This window comes from Vespula vulgaris, chromosome 4, assembly GCF_905475345.1.
Source record: "Vespula vulgaris chromosome 4, iyVesVulg1.1, whole genome shotgun sequence".
Taxonomy (NCBI): Eukaryota; Metazoa; Arthropoda; class Insecta; order Hymenoptera; family Vespidae; genus Vespula; species Vespula vulgaris.
The window spans coordinates 1,525,133-1,547,785 of record NC_066589.1 but is presented as its reverse complement, the minus strand read 5'-3'; the positions used below and the strand labels follow the sequence as shown (position 1 = coordinate 1,547,785).

At 33.5% G+C, this 22,653-nt stretch overlaps 1 protein-coding gene across 3 annotated transcripts in view; it reads right to left on the bottom strand.

Annotated features, from left to right (window-relative positions):
- Nucleotides 1–1,889: 1,889 nt before the first annotated feature.
- The window catches only part of LOC127063365 (uncharacterized), a 107,711-nt gene continuing 86,947 nt past the window's right edge, over nt 1,890–22,653 (bottom strand). For 2 of the 3 annotated variants that reach the window (XM_050993087.1, XM_050993086.1), the window contains 6 exons: nt 18,946–19,206; nt 16,962–17,119; nt 16,261–16,516; nt 13,541–13,656; nt 6,774–6,911; nt 1,891–5,967 (listed from right to left, as the gene is read on the bottom strand). In XM_050993087.1, coding sequence (XP_050849044.1) covers nt 4,897–5,967; nt 6,774–6,911; nt 13,541–13,656; nt 16,261–16,516; nt 16,962–17,119; nt 18,946–19,206 — 2,000 coding nt within the window. In that variant the 3' untranslated portion in view covers nt 1,891–4,896. Of the gene's footprint in view, nt 5,968–6,773; nt 6,912–13,540; nt 13,657–16,260; nt 16,517–16,961; nt 17,120–18,945; nt 19,207–22,653 lie in introns of all 3 variants that reach the window. The other variant, XM_050993085.1, reaches the window with a different exon arrangement.

Sequence of the window (22,653 nt, the reverse complement as noted above, 5' to 3'; positions counted from 1 at the left end):
ATAAAGCCATTGTTCCACTCGATCGAGCCATCAAAATTGTAGTTAAAACTTTTCAGATAGTTTAGAACCATATAAAGTTTATATCTAATATACATAGAAGTTAATTGATCGAGAGAGAAATCTTGTTAATCACCCAATAATTAACTACCTGTTCGATTGTCTACGATATTTATATTATATATTTGATACAATTAATATTGTAATATCGTATAAATTAAAAAAAAAAAAAAATACTTGAACATTTTTACGTTAACTTTTGACGTAAAATCCATGGAAACAATTTCAGTAAGAGCGAAAAATTCATCTGTATTATAGTTTTAGTATCTCTGTAACCGTAAGTGACTAAGGACCATACAGTCAGACGTATGGACACTCGACAGAATCGATTGTCGGTCAAGTACCTAGCCGATATTGAATCCCTATTGCTATGTACTCTTGAATTCACTGTTACATTACACTCCTGTTATAGTTCGCAATTCGTATCTCGTCTTAGTGGACCTTCTGAAATTCCCACGGGTTGATCCACTAATTGCTAAATTGTCTTACTAATTTCGATCAAATTGTTAGATACAAGTAGAGAATCAATGAACCGTTAGATTGCAAATTTACAGGAAGTCGATAATGACTAGTGTGAATCTTCTCGTGTGAATTATAAGAAGATCTTTTAAACGTCATAGAGAAAATCAATTCGTTTGTATATTTTATCAGGGAATCAACCATTTTCATTGGATAAAATATTCACTTATATATAAATGTAAAAAGTTTCTAGTGCAAATGAAAGGGAGAAGGAAAAACGGGATGAAAAATTATTCGTATCATATACAAAGAAGATTTTCTAATCGTCATGGGGAAAAAATGGGTCCGTTTTTTATATTCTATCGTGGAGAGGAGCATTTTCCATGGGTGAAATTTTCATGTATGTACACACGTCAAAAGTCACTAATGCAAATGAAAGAAGAGGCAAAAAATGAATGAGTTAGTAGAAGGAGAAGGGAGAAGGGAATAGTGGGTAGCTCACTAAATTACCGTCGTAACATTCGATTTTCCCCGAGTCGGTACTTTCTTGCCAAGCGTAATTTGGGAGTGACGTTTTTGATGGAATGGAACGAGATGGGATACGCCATTAAAAATGTCATTTTACCGTACTATACCGGTACTCTCTTCCCAGCTAGACCACGATGTACATACATAAATTATATATTATGTGGAAGAGATAAAGCTTCGGGATATATGTACACACTTATACGTAATAGACATACACATACGTACATAGTCATCTATGAATCGTGTATGTTATAGGAGAGACTGAGAGAGAAACGTGAAGGCCATAATTTCGAGGAGAAACGTCCCGTGCTTGCGTTTTGCGCGATTTGTCCCATCTGTCTTCGTTATTCACATTTCGTTGATCTCGCTCTCGCGTCACGAAAATTCCTCAAATCAAAGAAAACCGCAGAACGATCTATTCTCTTTCTTTTTTTTCTTTCTTTTTTCCACTCCTCCCCTTTTATTTCTCAGACCCTTTTCCAAACGTGTTTCTCTTCTTAAAAGGAAATTTCAATAGACGCGATATCTATATATTAATTTATCTCGAGAATGCTCGATAAATTTTGCGATAAAATTCTTGGGCAAATAATCTCTTGTATTTGTTCACGTTCTACTTTAAAATTTGGTGGAATTAAATTCTGACAAATTCAACCGGATATAATTATCTTGAAAAGGAATTAATTAATTTCCTGTGAAATTTTTGTCGAATCTTTTTTTCAACAAAAAATTTTTTCTTTCGCTTCTCTTTCTTCTTTTTTTTTTGTTTTCACACGAGTTACAAACATCTTTTCAAATCAAAAACGATTTATTAGTTTATCGTTGGGAAAGAACAGGGTAAAAGATATAAAACTGTATTTACTTTAAAAGTACTATATTTATTACTCTTATCAGCTTATTAAAGTGTTTATAGAGAAATTATATACAAATGTGTACACTCTGTACATTAAAGACCTAAATTGTTAATCGTTAACCTGTACACAAACGGGAATTTCAAGTATTGATCGGTACCTCTTCACTGCCCCCTATGTATCTATTTTTCAACATAGTCCTTTTTTCATAATAGAACTTTGTTAAAGTCGCAGCTTCGTGTCCTTTTGATACTTTTTTCTTTCTTTTTTTGTTTTTTTATTTTTAATTTTTTTTTTTTAAACAGTTAATTGACTAATTTAGTCACACTCTTGATCGCTAGGAGCACAGTATGAGCACACACATATGAGCCGTACATATCACATCGTCGGACGTGTTCCAAAAAAAAAGAAAGATAATAAAATAAGATGAAAAAAATAAATGAAAAAAAAAGACCAAAAAGAAAAGAAATAAGTATAGACGAGATTTATGCGAACATTTTGATCGATCTCGAGAATAATCCAAAACTCTTCTTACTTCAACGGGTGAGTGCTCGCATAAATTTACATGATCCTACCGTTCGAATGAAAATTTGTTCGTTTTTCAACAACAAAATTTATCCATCGATCGAACGTACTCGCATTTAGACGATCCCTCATTAATAACGTTTATCGTCCATCGAAAATGCATTTTCTGATATTACACGAAGCTGACTGCAAATGGTCGATAGGAAAAATAGGAGATTAATAAGAGGATATATACGTAATTATAAATGCAGTATTCTCTATGATTATCATCACCGTGTGTGCGCAGACCGACTCGGTAACCGATGGATAATTTTTATTACGTGGAAAAATAATATCCGTCTAATATCGTATAGTCGTTAGGTATAAACGCACGAATCATCTTCGATCGTTATTGATCATTGACAAATGATCGTTTTTTTTTCTTCCTTTCTTTTTTTCTTTTTTTATCTATTTTGTTATTTTGATCGATCCTCATTATATCACTCGTAAAGTACAATAGTTTGTACGCGTTAAACGCATACTATGTATCTATGTACGTAGGTTCCCATGTAGAAACTTTTCATTCAAGAAAGATAAACGCTTCTGAGAGTAGTCCTTACCCTCGGCGGAAAGCAATTTGAAGGAAATCGTCTCTGCTTCCTTGCTCGAGGCGATGGAATCTTCTCTCGGAGAGCGAGTTAAGGCCTTTTCAACGTCGAACGTTGATCGAACACTGAGAAGACAGATTTGTCTATACGAATCGTACATTCACGTACATACATACATACATATATACATACATATATATATATATATATATATATATATATAATACATATGTACGTAAGTAAGTACGTAGCAAATATAATACATATGTACTTTGATCGTATAAGTTTGTGTGCGCGTCTTTTACATACATAGACATAATAATCGTTTATCGTTTTTATTCTTTCATTATTTATTTTTATTTATTCATTTATCATTATTATTCATATTAATATTAATATTAATATTATTATTATTACTATTACTATTACTATTATTATTATTATTATTATTATTATTATTATTATTATTATTACTATTATTATTATTATTATTTATTATTATTATTATTATTTATTATTATTTATTATAATTATTATAATTATTATTATAATATTAATTTTCCCTTCGAACTTTAGGCAATTACGGTGCTCGACAATTCGTCGAGAAACGATTAATAATTCTCATAACTCTCGATATGTTACGCGACGAAAGAATTCCAAATACGATTTAGGCCGTCCTCTGCTATTTTCATTATCCTTGATTAATGCTCGCGAAAAAGATGTCCTTATATTTTTTCTAGGAATCGAAGGCAGTGATTCTTAATGATTACATACTCTTTTATTATTACGACAGTTAGAAAATTACTGCCAATTAGAACTCACGGACATGATCTTTATATCGTTTGATTTTTCACGTGAATGTCGAAGATGTTTTCTCGGCGGTAGGAATAAAAGAGCGAATCTTTCTCTTTTTCTGTTACTTTTACGGCCTTTTTAGACAATTGTTATTAAAAATGCTTCGAGAGTTTATTATCAGATTGGATCGTTCGTCCACTCTTCCTGAGAATCACGACGCGACAAATTTTTGATTTCATACTTCTTAAGATTCAATGAAAAAGAAAAAGAAAGAGAGAGAGGGAGAGAGAGAGAGAGAGAGAGAGAGAGAGAGAGAAGAAAGAAATAAAGATTAGTTAAAAAGAAAAGAAAAAAAAAGTAAAATTAAGAAATAATCGATAGGAGGAAGAGTAGAACACGTAAATCCATCGTTAGAAAGGTATAGATACCCCGATCTCCTGATCCATCGTAGTCGCCGTCATATCGATCGATCTGGACACGCAACGAAGTGTCCCAAGCGATGACCTAACGCCGTCGAAGGAACTCTGAGTACCGACGGTCCTCTTCTGAGGTCGCAGTAGCCTTTTAGCGGATCTATTAGGCCAAGTGCGATAGAAGGCGTCCTGTCCGCAACGTTTCAAGGCACTCCAGGTGATCGTCGATCTTCGAGGTGGTAAATGAGAATGAGAAGGGCAGCCACAGTGCTGCCAAGATAAGGAAGGCGTTTTGCATTTGAAGACAGGCGTTCCGAAGTTACCAGGTGGTTTTAGGATCGGTAAATCGTCCAATCTCTGAGATAATCGAGTTAGAGCGAGTTCATTGAATAGCGACGTTTTTTGTTCGATTGGTAAAATGCTAAGAGACGTTTTATTCGAGGTGTTCTTATCGTCGATAAAAGAGTCAGGTGGATCGACTACGACGTTTTGATGCACGGATCAGGAGGACGATGTATGTTCCATCGTAGAGTTGGTCGACGTGTCATCGTCCAACGAACTTTGAGTAGCCACAGTTACTTTAACTCGCTCGTTATGTGTTTCTTGTTGAATTTGTTGAGTGTCGTCTATGTTTTTACGGGGATGGCGTCTCCTGTAAGGTTCCCAATCCCCATAGCCCCGGCGTCAGTGCGTCGCTATAACGTCTGGGGCTGATTTTGTGCTTTCTATGCTGAATGGTCTTCTTTGATCGATCTCAATAATAGCTTCGGCTTTATACCTAGGATCACTAGGAACCTGCTGTTGTTGTTGTTGTTGCTGTTGTTGTTGCTGTTGTTGCTGGGACTTGGACGATGTCGAGTGTTGAGTACTCGACGTTGTGTTGCTAGAACCATGACCAGAAATCTGTGTGGAACTTTGACCAGAACCGTAGACCGAACTACCATATCTTTCACCGGAACCTACAGTATTCTGTCTGATAAACTTAGGCGACTGATGATAGGTACCACCTTCTCCGCCAGGTTTTGGACTTTGGAATCTCTGATAGGAAGGATAGTCCGTAACTTCTTGATATTGTCCGGACTGGTGTTGAGGAGGATAACTCAACTCGTGGGTCGACCAACCTGGCGGTGCTGGAATTGGATTGTGCTTTGGACAGACACCCATACTACCGTCTCGTCCTCTAGATGCTGGACTACAACCTGAACACTGAGAACTATTCTGCTGATGCGAGCTCTGTTGAGAAGACTGTTGAGAGCTTTGATGCGAGAGCGATGGACTTGGATGTGACTTTTGCGGACTTTGCGGGTGATGGTGATGATGATGATGATGATGACGATGATAATTGGTCCCATTTTGCGAACTCCGAAATCCAAAAGTCGTGAACGCCGGTTGTACCATGGTGTCCGATAATCGTGGTTCGAATAGACTCTCCCTAGTCTGACACGAATTATCTCGCATTTCTGGCTCGTCGTTTGACTCCTGCAATCGTTCTTGAGTCGCGTTGCTTACGTTGTTACTCTGATGTATGTCGTTCATGTCTCGTCCGTTGTAAGTGATTTTGTTGTTATAAGCTACCGTATACTCTTCTGCTATCACTGTACTCGGTGGTAAAAGTTCTTTGCTCGGTACCACTTCCAAGCTAGATGACTCGCTACTCCGATCTCTGATGTCCGTTCTCGAAGTTGAGAGAGGCCTCGGTGTAGATTTACGACCTAGTTCATCCAATCGATTTTCTCTAGACTGTCTTATGTGTTCCTGAATAAAGATAAAAGACAATAGTTAAGTTAGTTTCTCATCGATGAGCACTTAATCTCGTCTCGTGTCTATTGCCTTAATAGATTTAATTGTATTTTAAAGAAAACATTTTTAACCCTTTTCAATATATCTTTCTTATTCGTTACTTTTTTAAAATGGACTTTTAAGTAGAGAGTAACCTATGTTTATCTATTCTTATTTTTTAATACGATAGTGCAATGTATCTTATAGAATGTACACTATTCCTGTTAGTTTGTTGTCTTTTCATTTCCATATCGATCCTTATATATTCATTCGCGTTATATAATATTAGTACTGGTTAATCGATAACCAAGGAATAAATTACTGAACGAGCATATATCTATTTTCCTGAGTTTCCTTCTCAGAAAATTAATTTTGCATGTTGCCAGAACGTTTATACCATACAATATCAATTGTTATTTTTCGTTTAGTTTCATTTTTAAAACATTTCAAAATTCCATCGAGTGCTTTTTAATAAACGTTGTTACCTATATATCTTTTTTTTTCTCTTTTTTTTCCTCGAAAATGGCCGAATGTTAGGCACGTCTCTACTCATGGATACGTGAGTCGATCGAGGCGAGAATCGAACGAAATGCTGCTACGTGTATTGCGTAATTGAAATCCCGAAGATACGATGTTGAACGCGACGCGACATGACTCACAATTCGTGAGTTAAAGTCGATAAAAGGCCGATAACTTTCGTAGAAAGTTCATTTAGTTTACATTTTTTTTCTGTCTTTCTTTCTTTTTTCTTTTTTTTTTAATAAAAATCAATTTCTACTAACCTGAATGATTCGATGATCACGAATAAGCTTCCGCACGCAATTGAAGAAGAACGCGAAGCTCATGCCAAAGACGATGAGGGAGAAAACAACAAGAATAATGACGATGTGCTGAGAGTCGATGATACTCGATTTCTTTTGCTGCAAGTGAAAAAAAAAAGAAAAAAAACAAACGATTATACGATTTTCGATCAACGATCTATTAAAATTAATACGAACAATTTAAAATTTGTTCTAAAACATAGTTAATTATTAGAGAAATTATAAATTTTTATATAATTCCGAGCGAGTATCGTTTTCGAAAGTAGGTAATTGATTTTACTAGCGCTATCTTAATTACAAGGACGTTCTAATTACAAGCGTATCTAATCAAGTTACGAAAGGGAGACTTCCTTAAAGTCTAAAAAGGAGATTGGCTGGAACAACGATGGGCGTTAATAAGAAGATGAGACGTATACGATGGCACGCTAATTATCATTCGTTTCACTTCACTTCTCTCTTTTCACCCTTTCTTGTTTCTCTCTCTCTCTCTCTCTTTCTCTATTTCTCTATCTATCTATCAATTTATCTATCTATTAATCTATCTATCTACCTATCTTTCATTTCAACAATTTATTCACTTCTCTCTTTTTCATTTTAACGATTTATTCATCTCTTCCTTTCTCTCTCTCTCTCTGTTACCTTTTCGGTATCAGTCTTCTCGAAAATCCTTCTTCGAGACGACGAACAATCACGATTACGCAAAACAAACATTCCACTCAACGAATTTCACTTGAAACACTCCAATTTCACGAATTTCCAAAAGCCATAGAAGGCGTGATGAAACGTTTGCGAGGAAACACGTTGTTGTCAGGAGGTGCTACGTCTGGCAAAATCTTGAAAGGAGAAACGATCTATTTGATCTTTAGATACTCCAAATGTAAATGACTAAACGTATGGAAATATTTCGAAGGATATATGTTCCTTGATTTTATGTTCTTACATCTTATCATGGAATTTCGTTCTTCTTTTTAGATAATCGCGAATACTAATATTGTCTTACGAGATCACTATATTGTAATAAATAATATATTATATTTTACGAGTTTTGATAACAATAGAACTATTCTATTCCGTTGAAGGTTTTCCACGAGTAATGTTATTCGTTTCTAATTGTATTTTTCGATTATAGCAACAAATGAATGGAATCGAATGAAAAATTATTTTACATACGATTTGTCTATTATAGCGAAAAGATACTTAGAATGTTAGATTGATCGTACGACAATTTTCGAAATGGTGCTTTTCTTGTTATAAACAGTAAAAATCGATATAATAACTAAATCGATTTTATCGAAATGTTATGGAAAACTTTCGTCAAACGTGGAAATATTTCGTTTTATATATTATGAAATTATTTGACTGACAATAGATAACAATAGGTAAAAAAAAGAGAAAAACTTTAGTCTTCATCTCATTCTTTCCAAAACAACATAACAACATAATCTTTAAATGATTGCAATGATGAACAATCTTTTGTTTCCAGTCATTAAATTATTTTTATATGTTTATTTAATTATATGATGATAGTCGAAAATATATAAATTGTAATTAAAAATTTCACAATGACTCTTGCGTTTTTTAAAAAATTAAATTGCTGAAATCATAAAGAACAATTGAAAAAAAGAGAAAAAAATAAATAAATAGAAGAATAGCAGCGGAAGAATAAAATATTCATTATTCTTGTCTTTTACGTTTATACTTTTTATATAATAATAGTGATCTTAAAACAATTACTTCGAAGAAAAGATCTTTTCCCTCTCAATCGTAAAATTCACCCTGTTTCTCATTGTTGCTGAGGAAGAAAAGAATGACACCCTTAAAGTGTAGAGGAATAGTTGCGTGAAATATTTACTCGCTGTCATGAACGATCTAACATGACACGTGGCGTAGGAGCATCGAGAATGGCTTTTGGAGCACTTTTATCAAAGAGAGGAAAAGAAAAGTAGGCGATGACATGACGAGCATAGACGCGACTCGTATTACGTGCTCTTATCCAACCTGTCGGTCGAATAATATCTTTGATCATTCTACTTGACGCATATACATTATATGTGTGTATTCTGTGTAATATATATTATATGTATATACATATATATATATATATATACATATACATATGTACAATTGCAAGATCCAAACTAATCTCAATTGACTATCAGATCGTCTCGTATTCATTTCTTATCGTAAATCAGCATTCCTTTTGTTCCTTTTCTTTTCGTGTTTCTTCCTTTATCTCGTTCTTCCTTTTTTCTTCTCTATTCTTTTCCTTCTTTTTTCTTTTCTTTTTTTCTTGTTTCGAAGTAGTCAGGAAGAGAAGGAAAGTCGTAGTAAAAAAGGAAATTATTGTTACTCCGTATACAAAAGAAAGCTTTCCGCCGCAAGGAAGTAATTACAGATAGAGGACGGAAGAACAACGAAAAAGGACTAAAAAGGAAAAAAGGATATTGGAAGGAAGCATGTGTAAGTAGTAGTATCTTTTTAGATACTAAAGTGTTTTCTTGTCGCGTAAATGTCGACGTTTGAAAAGAAATTCTGTTGACGAAATGAATAACGAGAAGAACGAAAAAGAAAAATAAGTAAATATAAAAAAATATACAATAAATTTGTTTCGTCAACACGAATAATCGACTTTCGAGATTATTAAGTTTTCGCGTAATAAAATTGAGATGGAAAGTATAAATTAAAATTTATTTATTTCTTCTTCTTCTTTCACTTTTTTGCAGCTTACAGAACTGTGTCCTGTTATTTATGATTTTCAAGTCTCTTGTTGGTATGAAAGTTGACGTCCAACTTTCATAGCAACGATTGGACAGCTTGCCCAATGGTTTCATAGTTTTTAGCTTTTGTATTTTCGACCATTTCGCTAGTCGTTCTGAACTCATAACTGTCGACACGATCTCTTTAAAATTTATTCTAAAATATTTTGTGCTTGATTATAAAAAAGAACAAAGAAAAGAAAAAAAAGATAAAACATTTTTATCTAATCGACCTCATAGCTTTAAACGAGAGTATGTAAACACGCATGACATGTGCAAATTTTGTCACATATTAATCGAATTAGCAGTTATCTTGAGTCACCTTAAATATCATGTACCTATAGAGTCTCTTTTCCTTCCTTCCCCACATCCCCTTGCAATACTTCATTTCCTTCCCCCTAACATCCATTTCGTAGAGTAACACGTTCAGGGAATTAGCGTGAAATTCGTTCGCGAAATTGCATCGCGGTTATAAGTCGAAGAGTTAAATCAATTCCCCATCGTATTAATTACGACGGAATTGGAAAGTTAAATCTCTTTACTTTTAATACGATTATTCGTCTAACTATACAAATATCACACGTGTTTTCTATTTTTCGTAATTTCGATTAAAAAAGAAAAGAGAATAGGAAGAAACAAGGACAAACAAAAATAAAAAGAAGAAGAAAAGAAGAAAGAAAAAAGAAACGTATTATTTAGGACGATCACATGTGTTCAGGTAATTACTCGTTCTCGTACAATGGCTTATCTCTTTTCAAATGCGGAATTAAAGAAAAGAAAAGAAAGAAATAAAAAAAAAAGAAAAAGAAGAATTAGAAAATACGTATTACTTATGATTATTACATATTTACGCACGTCATTCATTTCATACCCCGCAAGTGCATTATTTAGATACGAGCTTTTATTGTGCTTTCGTAATTTTCTTTTTTTTTTATCTTTTTTTATTTTTTTAATAATTATTATGGCGCATTTACCATGTCGAAATTTACGAAGTGATTTTGAATAATCCAAAACTAGCTTCTTTCAACATGCATACATAGGTATATGTACATGATTTCCATTATGATTTTTGTGAACCGACCTTCCACCAGCACTCTGTTCCTCTCTCCCCTTTCGTAGTGCTACTTTCTATTACATCCAGAATAAAATTGGATGGTAGTATAGTGTGTGTCCCAGCTTATAGATCGCGATTTCGTCATGCTTCTGCACGTATTCCTCTGTACGAGCAATTTCATGTTCGCGTTTCCACGCGAAACGGAGGACCGTTATTGTGTCATACAATCTTTTCTTGGTTTACTGCGGTCGAGAGATGTACTCGTGAACGCGTAAAGAAAGAGAGAGACAGAGAAAAAGATAAATAGATAAAAAGAGAGAGAAAGAGAAAGGGATATGGAGCAGATAAACACTTTTTCTTCTTTTTTATAATCTAACGAATATGCGAATAGCTCACATTTCATGAACAATAAATCACAATTACTATGTCATTAATCGAAGATAATGTTAAAAGATAATACGAAATAGGAAAAAAGAGATAGATGGACAAAGAGAGAGAGAGAGAGAGAGAGAAAGAAAGAGAGAAAGAGAGAGAGAAAGCAAATTGTCGCCATTTGCATGCTTGCCAAGTTCTCGCGAATTTTGCGGTTTCTACTCGTTCGCTAATCGTTTCGTGGAATTTTGTAATTTTTTCCATTTTTCGTTTTGTAGGAACACGTGCGTACACGATCGATGGACAAATTTTCGTCGGTTCTGCGTGCGCAATAACCGAGAATTCGCTCGATACTCTTTTTCCTTGGGAAAATTCGTTTTATAACACTCCGGAAGGCTCGGTCTCCATGGAGAAATTCTCTTTGTAAAAGTAGAAAATTTCTGACACAGTGTGGCGAACCGAACGTTCGTTTTATAATAGGATTAATGCGGATCATTTTCCAACGTTGTATTATTATAACTTTCATAGTTATGATCACTGGTTGAAACGAGAAGAATAGACATCATATCGTTCTGTTACCGTCTGTCCGTTTCACTTTGTGAAATCCTTGAAAAAGGATGGAGTAGAGAACGATTCCCGTAAAAGGTAAACTTTCGATTTAGCGAACCTACTCACAGAAACTCGATTATCGCACATTTTCAAGCTTGTCTCTCTTTGAGATTTCATCTCTCGAATGAATAAACAGATAAATGGATATGGGGTTATTAAAGAACGATTAAGGGTTTAGTTGCTTAGTTTATCCAGAATAGTAAAAAACAGAAGAAAAGAGTAAAGAAAAAGAAAATAATTTTCAAATCTTTCCATTCCTCTTCGTCAAAATGATAATTTTCATTTGTGCATCGAACATAATATTTCATACAATTTATATATTCAATCGATGATCCAGAAGAATTAATACGAAAGAAAGAAGATTAAAATAAAATAGGTTTTTAATTACTAAATTTTCGTAAATTTCTTTAAAGAATAGTAACAAGCTCGAATTGTTACGCGATAATTAGAAGAGAGAGTGATATATATATATATGTGTGTGTGTGATATATATATATATATGTTTACAAAATCCTAAAAATATTTGTGAAACATATCTTTGGTCAACACCTATTTCAAGAGAGAAGGAGAAGAAGAGAAGAAGAAAGATAGAAAGCTATGGTCATTCGTCGACGATAGATTAATATCCCGTCGGTGCCATTGAGTCCTTTCTACAGGATCTGTTCTTGGTACTTTGCCAAAAGCGCATGGTATTGTGCGTTCCGGAAGCGGAAACACCCACCTATCTAACCGACGGTACACGTTCGAATTTTCCAAAAGCTTCCTGGAAAGGAGAATGAGCAGTACGAGATGGAGAAGGATAGAAGAGGTCGAACAGAGTGGGAGGAACCACGGCTACGTTGTAAAGATAAAGATGGAGACGGAGAAAGATAGATAGATAGATAGGTACAGTGAAAGAGAGAGAGAGAGAGAGAGAGAGAGAGAGAGAAAGAGATAAGGTAGCTGGAAGCAAAACTTCCCTCGAATAAATTAATTAGATTTGAAGAAGGACAGAATAAGTAGAAATGAGACAAAAGACGATTAAGTCTGGTAACGCATCATTCTCATGGGACTTCATATCTAGGAAGTAGTTATGGTATTTGGTATTCTTGAAGTTTCTCGGAGTAATTATTTCTAATATCTATTTTGAAAAGACGAGATCTTTAAAAAGACATTTCACATTATTTGTTTTCTTTTAAAATCCGATAAAACAGTTTAGCCGTAAAACAACTACCGTAGAGAAATTTGTGAATTTGGACTCGATCATTTGTATTAGTTAAATAGAAATGAATTCGAATGGAAAATTTATGTATTGAACTTTATCTCTAGGTTTTATTCAATAGAGAGCCTGTTGAAAATCGAGTTTGAAGATCGATATGTATAGGTCGACGGTACTTGTACTTACCTAGACCATAAAGGGAATCCTTTAGAGAAATTTCGATGATGCTTTATAATTAACGCGTACGATTACCTCGGAAATTCGTATAATAGGTAGGTAGGTACCTATATCAAAGATAAAACCGCTTACGATAGTCAACTTTGCTGCTTTTCGCGAACATAGAGCGAAAAGCCTTGGAATTACGAGGTTTAGACTTACACGCGTAATTTTTCTTTTACGATCGTGTCCTAGCGAAGTCGAGGATTTATTTTCGTTCTTTTTATTTTCTTTTTCTTTTCATCCTTTTTTCTTCTTTCTTTTTTTTCCTCAGTTATTTTTCGCAGAAGCGGATTAACTTTTCTCTCTAGAAAACGAGAGAGAGAGAGAGAAAAAGAGGAGAAGAGAGAGAGAAAAAGAAAGAGAGAGAAAGAGCTTGAAAATAACGCAATTCGACAGGAAGAGGGAAAAGATGGGATGCGACGATTTTCGAAGTTGAGAATTGGAAAGCACCCTACTAGTGCGATCATAGAAAGTCGGTTATTGGATTTTCTTCTCGGATAGAGAGAGAGTCACCACTCACGTCGCATGTCGACTCATCTTCGTCCCACCGAAAGCGGCAGTTGATCCTTCCGTTGCACTGTAATCTAGAGGCGATGCAGGTCGCGTCCTCGCAGTCGTACTCTCCGCTTCTGCATGCTGTGAAATTTAAAAGACTCCTTTGAAACTTTTGCGACATTTCGAATGATTGTGTATGAGATAAAGATAGATGGATAGAGATAGAGAGAAAAAAGAAAGAGAGAAAGGAAAAAAGGAAATATATGTCTCAGTCGTAAATAAAAAATGTGAACTTTCGATTCACGAGAGTGAAAACTTTATGTATAGTTTCTTCTTTTCTTTCATTTCTTTTTAATAAAATTTTGTTTTATTAATCGTCCCTTTTGTGATGAAAAGAAGAGAAACATTTGTTGAATTAATTCAGTCGTGTAATCCTCGAGGATATAACTTGACACGTACCTTTAAACGTTTAATATTCTATGCTCTCGCGCGAGATATCAGGATCGGTATCAAGGTTTGATCGTCGAAACTCAAGGATTTCTCTTCGATATCTAACGCGAATTCAGCACACGTAATTGCGAATTTGCTTGGCTTACCTCATTTATGATTCACGACGGATTTACGAGGTATAATTCTCTATATTCGTTGGCCTTTATCGAATGATTATCGTCGCTTAAGCAACACGTTTATACAATTATAAAATAAAGGTAGCTATTATAGAATACGTGTATCGATTTTAAATCTTTCATACGGATGATAAGAGTATTGAATTAAAATTCGCTCGTATTTATATTGTAAAATATACATTTTTTAATGTTTTTATAGTTTTTCTTCTTTTTTTTTTTTAATACAAAGTACTACTTTAAACAGCTAATAAATATACATATTTAATGCATACATGTACGTATATTCAAATTAAAAATTCAATTAATTTGGTCAAAATTTATCGAACTGGCAAGGTTTTGATAATAAGTAAATACAAAATATATATTCAGCATATTATACTATTCTATTATCGGAAAAAATAACAAACGTTACGAACAACAAACTGTTGTACATATTATTGCGTAAAATTTATTCTTTCTTTGTAATAAAATATTGTCTATTGATTTCCAGTGAAAGAAAAAACTACGAATAATATTTTTAGAATCAATGTGATCAATAAAAAATGATTTTTCGTCTTTATTGTTATTTTACCGATAACATTTACGATTGACAGTGAATGATCTTTGAAAAATTGTGCAATAGGATTACCTTCACAATTTTCTTAATGTAAAAAAGAAGCAGTATCCACGCTAATTTCACGACTTTCATTAGAGTCGAGCGTGTGTGTTTTCATTTGCGAGAACAAAAACGAATATGTCCGAACGAGTCACGCGAGCGTTGAATTTAATTAATTTTAACGTTGAAAGAGTCTGCGTTGCTTCTAAAATACGAAAACAACAAAGAAAGAAAGAACAAACGAAGCTTTTCCGTGAAAAAAGAATTAATAAATGTGAGAACCGATTTCCTTATCATCATTAAAAAATCAGCTGTAACTATTCTTTTTATTAGCTGGTTTCTCTCTCTGTCTGTCTTCTCACTTCTCATATTTCATTCATTCTTTAAATTTTAACAACGTTGTGACGTAAATTGCTAGAGAGAAAGGGGGAGAGAGAGAGAGAGAGAGAGAGAGAGAGAGAGAGAGAGAGAGATTCCAACTCTATGTTATCATGTTTCGTTACTAATAAATTAAATTTAATTAACGCTTTACATAGTAACGTCAAGCGTTTATTATCATTAGTTCGATTATGCACGATATCCCTTTATCATCAAATTCCTGTTAAATTGATGTGAGATATATTAAACTTTGTCGTAAGTTAATAAAGATCAGCTCATTAACCGCATAAATTTCAACGTATTAAGCAAATCATGAATATATAACTCGGATGTGTATATATATATATATATATATATATATATATATATATATATATATACATACACACATGCATGCCGTAGAAATTCAATAAACATTACAGAATCAACTTTCTCTCTTTCATTAGCAGATAAAATAGATGTTATCCTGCACTATTCTCATTTAAACTAGTTGATATTACTATTTTGCAAATAATTTGTATAATTAATTAACTTAGTTAATAATGATTGTACTACTCAGTCTCATTGAAATTATCATTTCACTGAGGTATAATAGAGAAAAAAAATAAAAGAAAAAATTAATTGTGTTTATTTTATTTATATAACTATAAGGAAGAGTTGCCAAAATAATGTCGCTTAAGATATTTTACTTTATATTTCTTATTTGCAAAATAAATTTTTTCATAGTGTTCAAAAAATGGCAGATTAACGCGCTTAATTGTATTTTCTTTTCTCTTTCATGCTGGAATAATCGAATCTTATATTATCTTACATGTTTTTCATGTTATCTTCTATATCTGATATATATGAATAGTCATATAATATCAAATTGTCACTGTTATGGATAAATGGTAATGGACTTTAATGACAATACGTCATAATCGATATAATATATACTACACGTATATAAAATAAACATGTATAATTTAAGACATTCTATAATTTTAAAAACTAGTAACATATTTGGAAACTCTCCTTTATGTGTATAGATATTTAAAAAATATATATAGTAATAGAATAGCTTACGAATTTGATTTATCATCGTGTAGGAAAATTCAATAGAGTTTAAAATATTAATGAATAATTTCTATACTCTTTCAAACTCACTTGTCTCACCAGCTTCTTTGTCCCTGATAGCAGTCATCACGCCTTCAAAGGTGCTATTCAGAGCTTTAGGCTCAGCGTAATAACGGACATATGCTAAGTTCGATTTCACTATGACCGTATCGGCGATGCTACCGCAAAAATTTTTCAATCGTGAACGAAGATCCGTTTTCTCTTCGAAAACGTCGAGAAAATTGGCTTCGCACTCGTTTGGCCTCTGCAATTTGAAATGACTCGAGTCCGGGAATGCCAGTTGTATCTGTAACGTAATGCAATTTCGTTATTTTTCGAAGAAAAGAATAATTCATGGTTACAACGGTATTTAGAATAATAGATAAAATATAGAAACATTTTTTTTATTTTTCCTTTTAAACGCAGATACTAATTCGAGAGACTTTTTCAAGTAATTAAGTATATTACTCGGTTCGTTAGACATGGCTTTCTATTTTTCCAGACATTTATTTTAAGAGTTAACGGGTCTCTACCAATCAAGAAAATGCGAAAAAACGAAATGAAAAGGGAATAGAAAAAAGAAAAAAAGAAACAAAGAGTAGATAGTTAAGAAAGTTTTTAGTATTACATAAAACGAAAGAAGAAATTAGATTCTAATATTATCAACGTGACATTTTAATGAATAGAAAAATCTAATACTTTTTATCATCTTGTAAATATTATAATATAAAGAAAATTAAGAAATACGTTACCTTCCATCCTTCCTTAACTCTTATCACCCACATGCAGTCCAAAGGTATGCCCTCCTTCTCGGCTACTTTTTTCTTGTCCTCTACGTCATTATGGCTGATAATAGCTTCGTCACCAGTCACGTTAACTATGCATGGTTCTATCTCTGGTGGGACTCCGGCTGTGAACCACACCTATTACAGTTCTATACTTTCCCTAGGCTCGATTTCAAACTATTACAAAATTTTTTTTCCTTCGTAAAAGAAAGAAAATATTGAGGTATTTCGTTAATAAAAATCTCACAAGTTATTTTCGTATGGACGGATAAAAAATCGTACTTTTTTCCTCTTCGTTTTGTAGACTCGAATTATTAAGTTTCACTAATGGAAAGGCTCTACCGGAAGTTATAAGAAGAAAGAAGTTTGTTCCGTTTTGTCCGTTATAAATGTATGTGCATTTATTCGAATAATGGAAGTATATTCTTGAAAAGATCCGAGCGATCGAAAATATCTTGCATGTTATGTATCCTTTTACTCGACTTTTATGATAAAAAGGGATGATAAGGAATGTTCGATGAAAGAATATCTTATATATATGTATCTATCTATGTATGTACGTACGTATCAATGCGTCAGATTTGACGACTACTTACGAAAAGTATCCTAGTCGTGTCTCTGTTCCTATATATTCACGAATCTTCTTCTCGAAATTATGAGAAAAGTTTCAAATACGATTCGAATCAGACATCGTTCGATCTTCCTTTTAAACTTTTTCCTACGTCGTTTTTCGTCGATGCTTCTTATTTTCTTTTGCTTGTTAGTTAAAAACGATTTATACGGTAATTCCGAAGATGGACTTAGTTTTATTTTTTCCATACTTTTACGAGAAATTAACTTTTTATCAAACTACAAAGCTCGTTGTACGATTAACGAAATTACAATTTTGTTAAATCAGTGAAACCTATTCAATAGATATTACTTAAAGGAACATTGATGTTTTTATATAGTTAAATAAAAAATTATAAAAAAATGTTACAAAAATCACACGATAGAAACTTTCGTATAACAATTAGTTCGAAGGTATTCGGTCCAAGGGGATGGAATACGCTTTGGAAGTTCAAACAATCGTGCGTTCCACTGTCCGTCTTTAGTGATAACGCGTTCTACCTGATAATTCTCGACAAAGGCCAGAATGGTATACCAGAATGGTGATAGTAGTAACACGCTTGTATTCCACGTATTCATAGTCCCATTCTCGGTTCCTTCCGATGAGTATGAATTAATTCTGACTGTAGGTACGAACGGCACTCTCTCTCTCTCCTTCTCCCTCTTCCTTTCTCTCCCTCTCTCTCTCTCTCTCTCTCTTAGCTGCTATGGTTCGGCGCGGCTCGCTCGACCATCCATTCCCGAAGTGTCTCCTAATTTTCGGGGTCTACGAGCCACGCGAGGAAGCTACCGAATGTATTCGCTACTATGCCATTCTCCATTCGCATTAATCGTTTATAATCGTTACGATCGAAACACTCTAGCTTCGGGAAGATCTCGATTGTCTTTATCCATTGAATAGATACGTCGGTGATTTTATGAAATACATTAAAGGATCGCCTATTAAACGAAAGATATTCTTTTAACAGTGTCAAATGAAACAGATTTATTTTCTTAATTATATCCTAAGAGAATACGTTGTTTCTCGAAGAAAGTAAAAATTCGAATATAAAAGTGAGTATGCACTTATCTTTATATTCGTGCACGATGTTTCGTAATATCGGTAATAGAGAATCGATATAGAAAAATAGGAACGAAAGCAGATTGTATTAACATGAGATTCATGTAAGTACTTACATACATAAATATATACATTTACGTAAGATAAAGTAAATTTTTGAGATATCGACGTATGGTGATTTTAAATGATAGTCATAAAAGGAATTGTGGATGTTACGATGAAATTTGAAAGGTTTGGAAGACGAGGTTGAAAGGGAAGTCGATTCCACTAGAATAGACTTACGATAAGTTGGTCTGGGTATCATACTCCAGACGGCCTTGAATCCTTTGCCCTCGATATTCTCGTCGCTGTGGAAACGTAGCCAGAGGTATCTTGTCTTCGAAGAGATCTCAGGCGGGAAATTCGAGCCGCAGAACTTTCCTAGAAGGTTCGAATATCCGTGCTTGCCGTCACGGACCTCAAGAGAATCGAAACGACATTCGGGACTATCCTCGAGCTTGAATTCGTCCCGAAAGTCCAGCTTCAGCAACATACCCTCGTCAGCTGTGTGAAAATAATGGAAACGTTTATTGAATAGAAGAGATATGTGTCTCACTTTTCACTTGTTTCGATATTACGAACGTAAAACTTATCGAGAACAATTTTTAAGCTTCGTGAGAATTAAAAAAATTGATCTTATGTCGTTGGATATCTTAATTAACACGATAAATAAAGTGTGGAAACTTCGTAAATATTGTTTGGAATAAAAATTTCAATGAAATATTTTCTACGATCAAGCAAGTTGATACTTCGATTCTTTCGAAAGATTTTCTTCGAAAATCGTGAAAAATGAACATCGTTAAAGCTCGAGAGACTAACGCTTGGTAGGTTTGCTTTATTTAGAGTAACGAACGTAGCCGACAATAAAACTAAGCTTTCTCTCATTACTTACACTCCCTTTTTTCTCGTTTTTATTTGCTTTTTCTTTTCTTTTTTTTTACTGAAAATAAAAAGTAAAGTTTCGGTAGGAACAGAGAAGAGTCAAACCGATATTCGACCTCGCCCTCGAGGAATACGAATGTGTTTTACCGGCACACGACTTACTCGACAAATATTCTAATGTCGTTAGCCTCGGAGCAGCTCGGTTTGGATTCTAGCCAAATTGTTCGTCGGACACGTCACGTCGTTCTTTGCCTTGCTTTTTCGTCGCTCTTTTTACTGAACATGTGTGTGTGTGTGTGTGTGTGTGTGTAAGAGAGAGAGAGGATATGTACATTTTCTACTATATTTTTTCTTCAGGATCCACTTTAACGATCATTAAAAGATCCTATTTAAAGAAAATCCTTAATTTCCTTTTCTTTATCTCTTTTTCTCTGTTTACTCAGAGGCATATTTTATTTCGCCATGTTGCTTGATCCAAAGGAATACCTTTTCCTGGACTTTCTTTTTTAACCGAAATTAAGCTCGTTAAATTGAAAGATTACATCTTGGATTAAATAGAATATATGGTCACGTTTAATAATACTCGAATAGCCACGAAATTTATTGGTCGAAAAAAGAAATATGCCGTTGGAAAGAACGACAAGATTCGCGATTTACTGCCTCTTCTTTTATCGTAATATCTATTTGTGTGTACACGAGGAACATACATACGTATATATTTTATGTGTGTTGATATAAAATATATATCTTACGTACGATATTGTACGAAGTCACTGAGATAAAAAACTTTCTACTATCAAGTTATTAAACTCGACAATATCTCTCGTTTATTAACGCTCTTTAAAAGAAAAGACAAAAGGGGTAATATTGAAAGAAACTCGATTATTATTTCGAGTTTTTCTCGTTTTTTCGACTTTTAATCCTGTATCTATCTTGTTATCCTGGATACACTTAACGCTAACCTTTACTTACTATCCTCTTCTTTTTTACTTTCAACGGATCGAGCTTTTGCTAAAGGAAATCTTTTTCGATAAGGGCATGGACGATCGACCATTCTTCGGTCGGTAGACGTGTGCGCCGGAGCGAACATTAATTTCTACAAAGTCAGCGCGAGTAAAAAGAAGAATAGAATTTTCTGTAAGCACGTCGAACAAATACATATGTATGTGTGATTCTAATGTATATGTATAGATCGAAATAAAATCTTTATAAATCAGATGTATTTTTATATAAAACAGAAAAACAAATCTCTTTATGAATTGAATTGGGGATTTAATTCTTTCATCGTTGATAAAAAATATACACTTCGTTACGTATTTTACTAATACAATCTATGAGTATATATCAACGCAATTACTTGTTAATCAAATTTATTTATATGAAAATAAAATAAAAAGAATTCTCTTTTCCTTTCTTCCTTTTCTTTCTTTTTCTCTCTTTAGAAATTCATATTTTCTTCGTAAAATAAATATTTCTGTTTACATACGTTAAATTAACTTTTTATGTTTTACGATTAAGTATATTTTTAAATACATTTTAAATACATTTTAATGCATGGATATAATATGTACGAGTGAAACTCATGCAATCAAATATATCTGTAAAAATTAAAATCCGAGATACGATTTTTTTCTTCGTCGATAAAAAATACAAGTATTTTATATTAACTTTTCTAACTCATGGTCGAGCTTTTTTAGTAAAAAAAAAAAAGGGGGGAGAAAAAAGTAAGAAAGAAACGAAGAAGCTTCTTTATCAAGACTGACCGATCAACGAAGTTTGACCCAGTTCGTAAAACCACATCATTCATCTTACAATAGAATCAATGAAAAAGTGAATCCTCCTCGACAGATTTAAGAAGAAGCTTGTCCCAAGGAAGAGAAATTTCAAACTCGATGGAACATTTGTGAACATTTATATCCTTCCTTCTCCAATAACATACTCTACGGGTGGAAAGGAGAAAGGGTACGTAGATTTTAGTGCTAGAGATGCGATCTCGTAATGAGGTCGTACAAATGCAAACGTTACTTCACCTTCCTTGCACGCGCCAAGCTTATCCAAGAATTATTCGTGGACGAACCGATCGTTAGGATTCACTTTATCTTCCCCTCGTTTAGGAACCAAACGATGAGTAGGGTATAAACGTATACTATATATGTATAATATAGATATACGGAAACACGTTATGTCTCTCTTTCTATCTATCTATCTATTTATCTATCTATCTATCCGTCTGTCTATCTCTCTTTCTATTCTCTTTACATCTGGATCTATTACGAGACAAAATAATCCTCGGACAATATCAGTCGACCATTCTATTTTCCTTTGAAAATAATAGGAAATGTACGGGACCACATAAATGCATATATGTACGTATACATGTATGTGTACATCTGTAGACTGTAGATCGTATGAGAATAACACGATCGTTCCTTTATCAAGGTGTTTATGAAGTCGTAATCTGGTCCACGTACATGTTCCTCGGTAATCCAGGAATAAGAATCGATGGTTTCGGTGTTAATGAAAGTAGCGGATAATGCAAATGAGCATGGGCTTAAGAAGCTCGTAAAATATCGATTCGAGATTCTTTAATTTCTTCTCTTTTTACCGATTTCTTTCTTATTTAATAAATGTTTTTAAGTCGGATCAATTTTCATTTAACGTGAAAAGAAACGTACTTAATTGATCAGATAATTGTCTGCGTTAATTAATGACTTTAATTAAGTAACCGATATAATCTATGTAATTTACTATTATACGATTTTGATAAATTAATTTTTAAAATTCTGTTAGTTCTTCTTTTTCGCGAGATAATCGCGTTACGGTAATCGTGTACGTAATACATTTTATTTTCAAAGTCACGAAGAAGGTTATTCATTTAAACATAATTTTAGAACAATCATGACGTATCATAAGAGAAAAAATATATAACTAAAAAGTTATGCAATGTTCCGTTCATCGAATGCGAAAGCGTTGCGGGGTAGTATGTATGAGAGGATATTTATGAGAAAGTATGAATGAAATTTTGGCAAGGATCAACGAAAAACCCACGCGAAAATCGCGTCTCGTTTA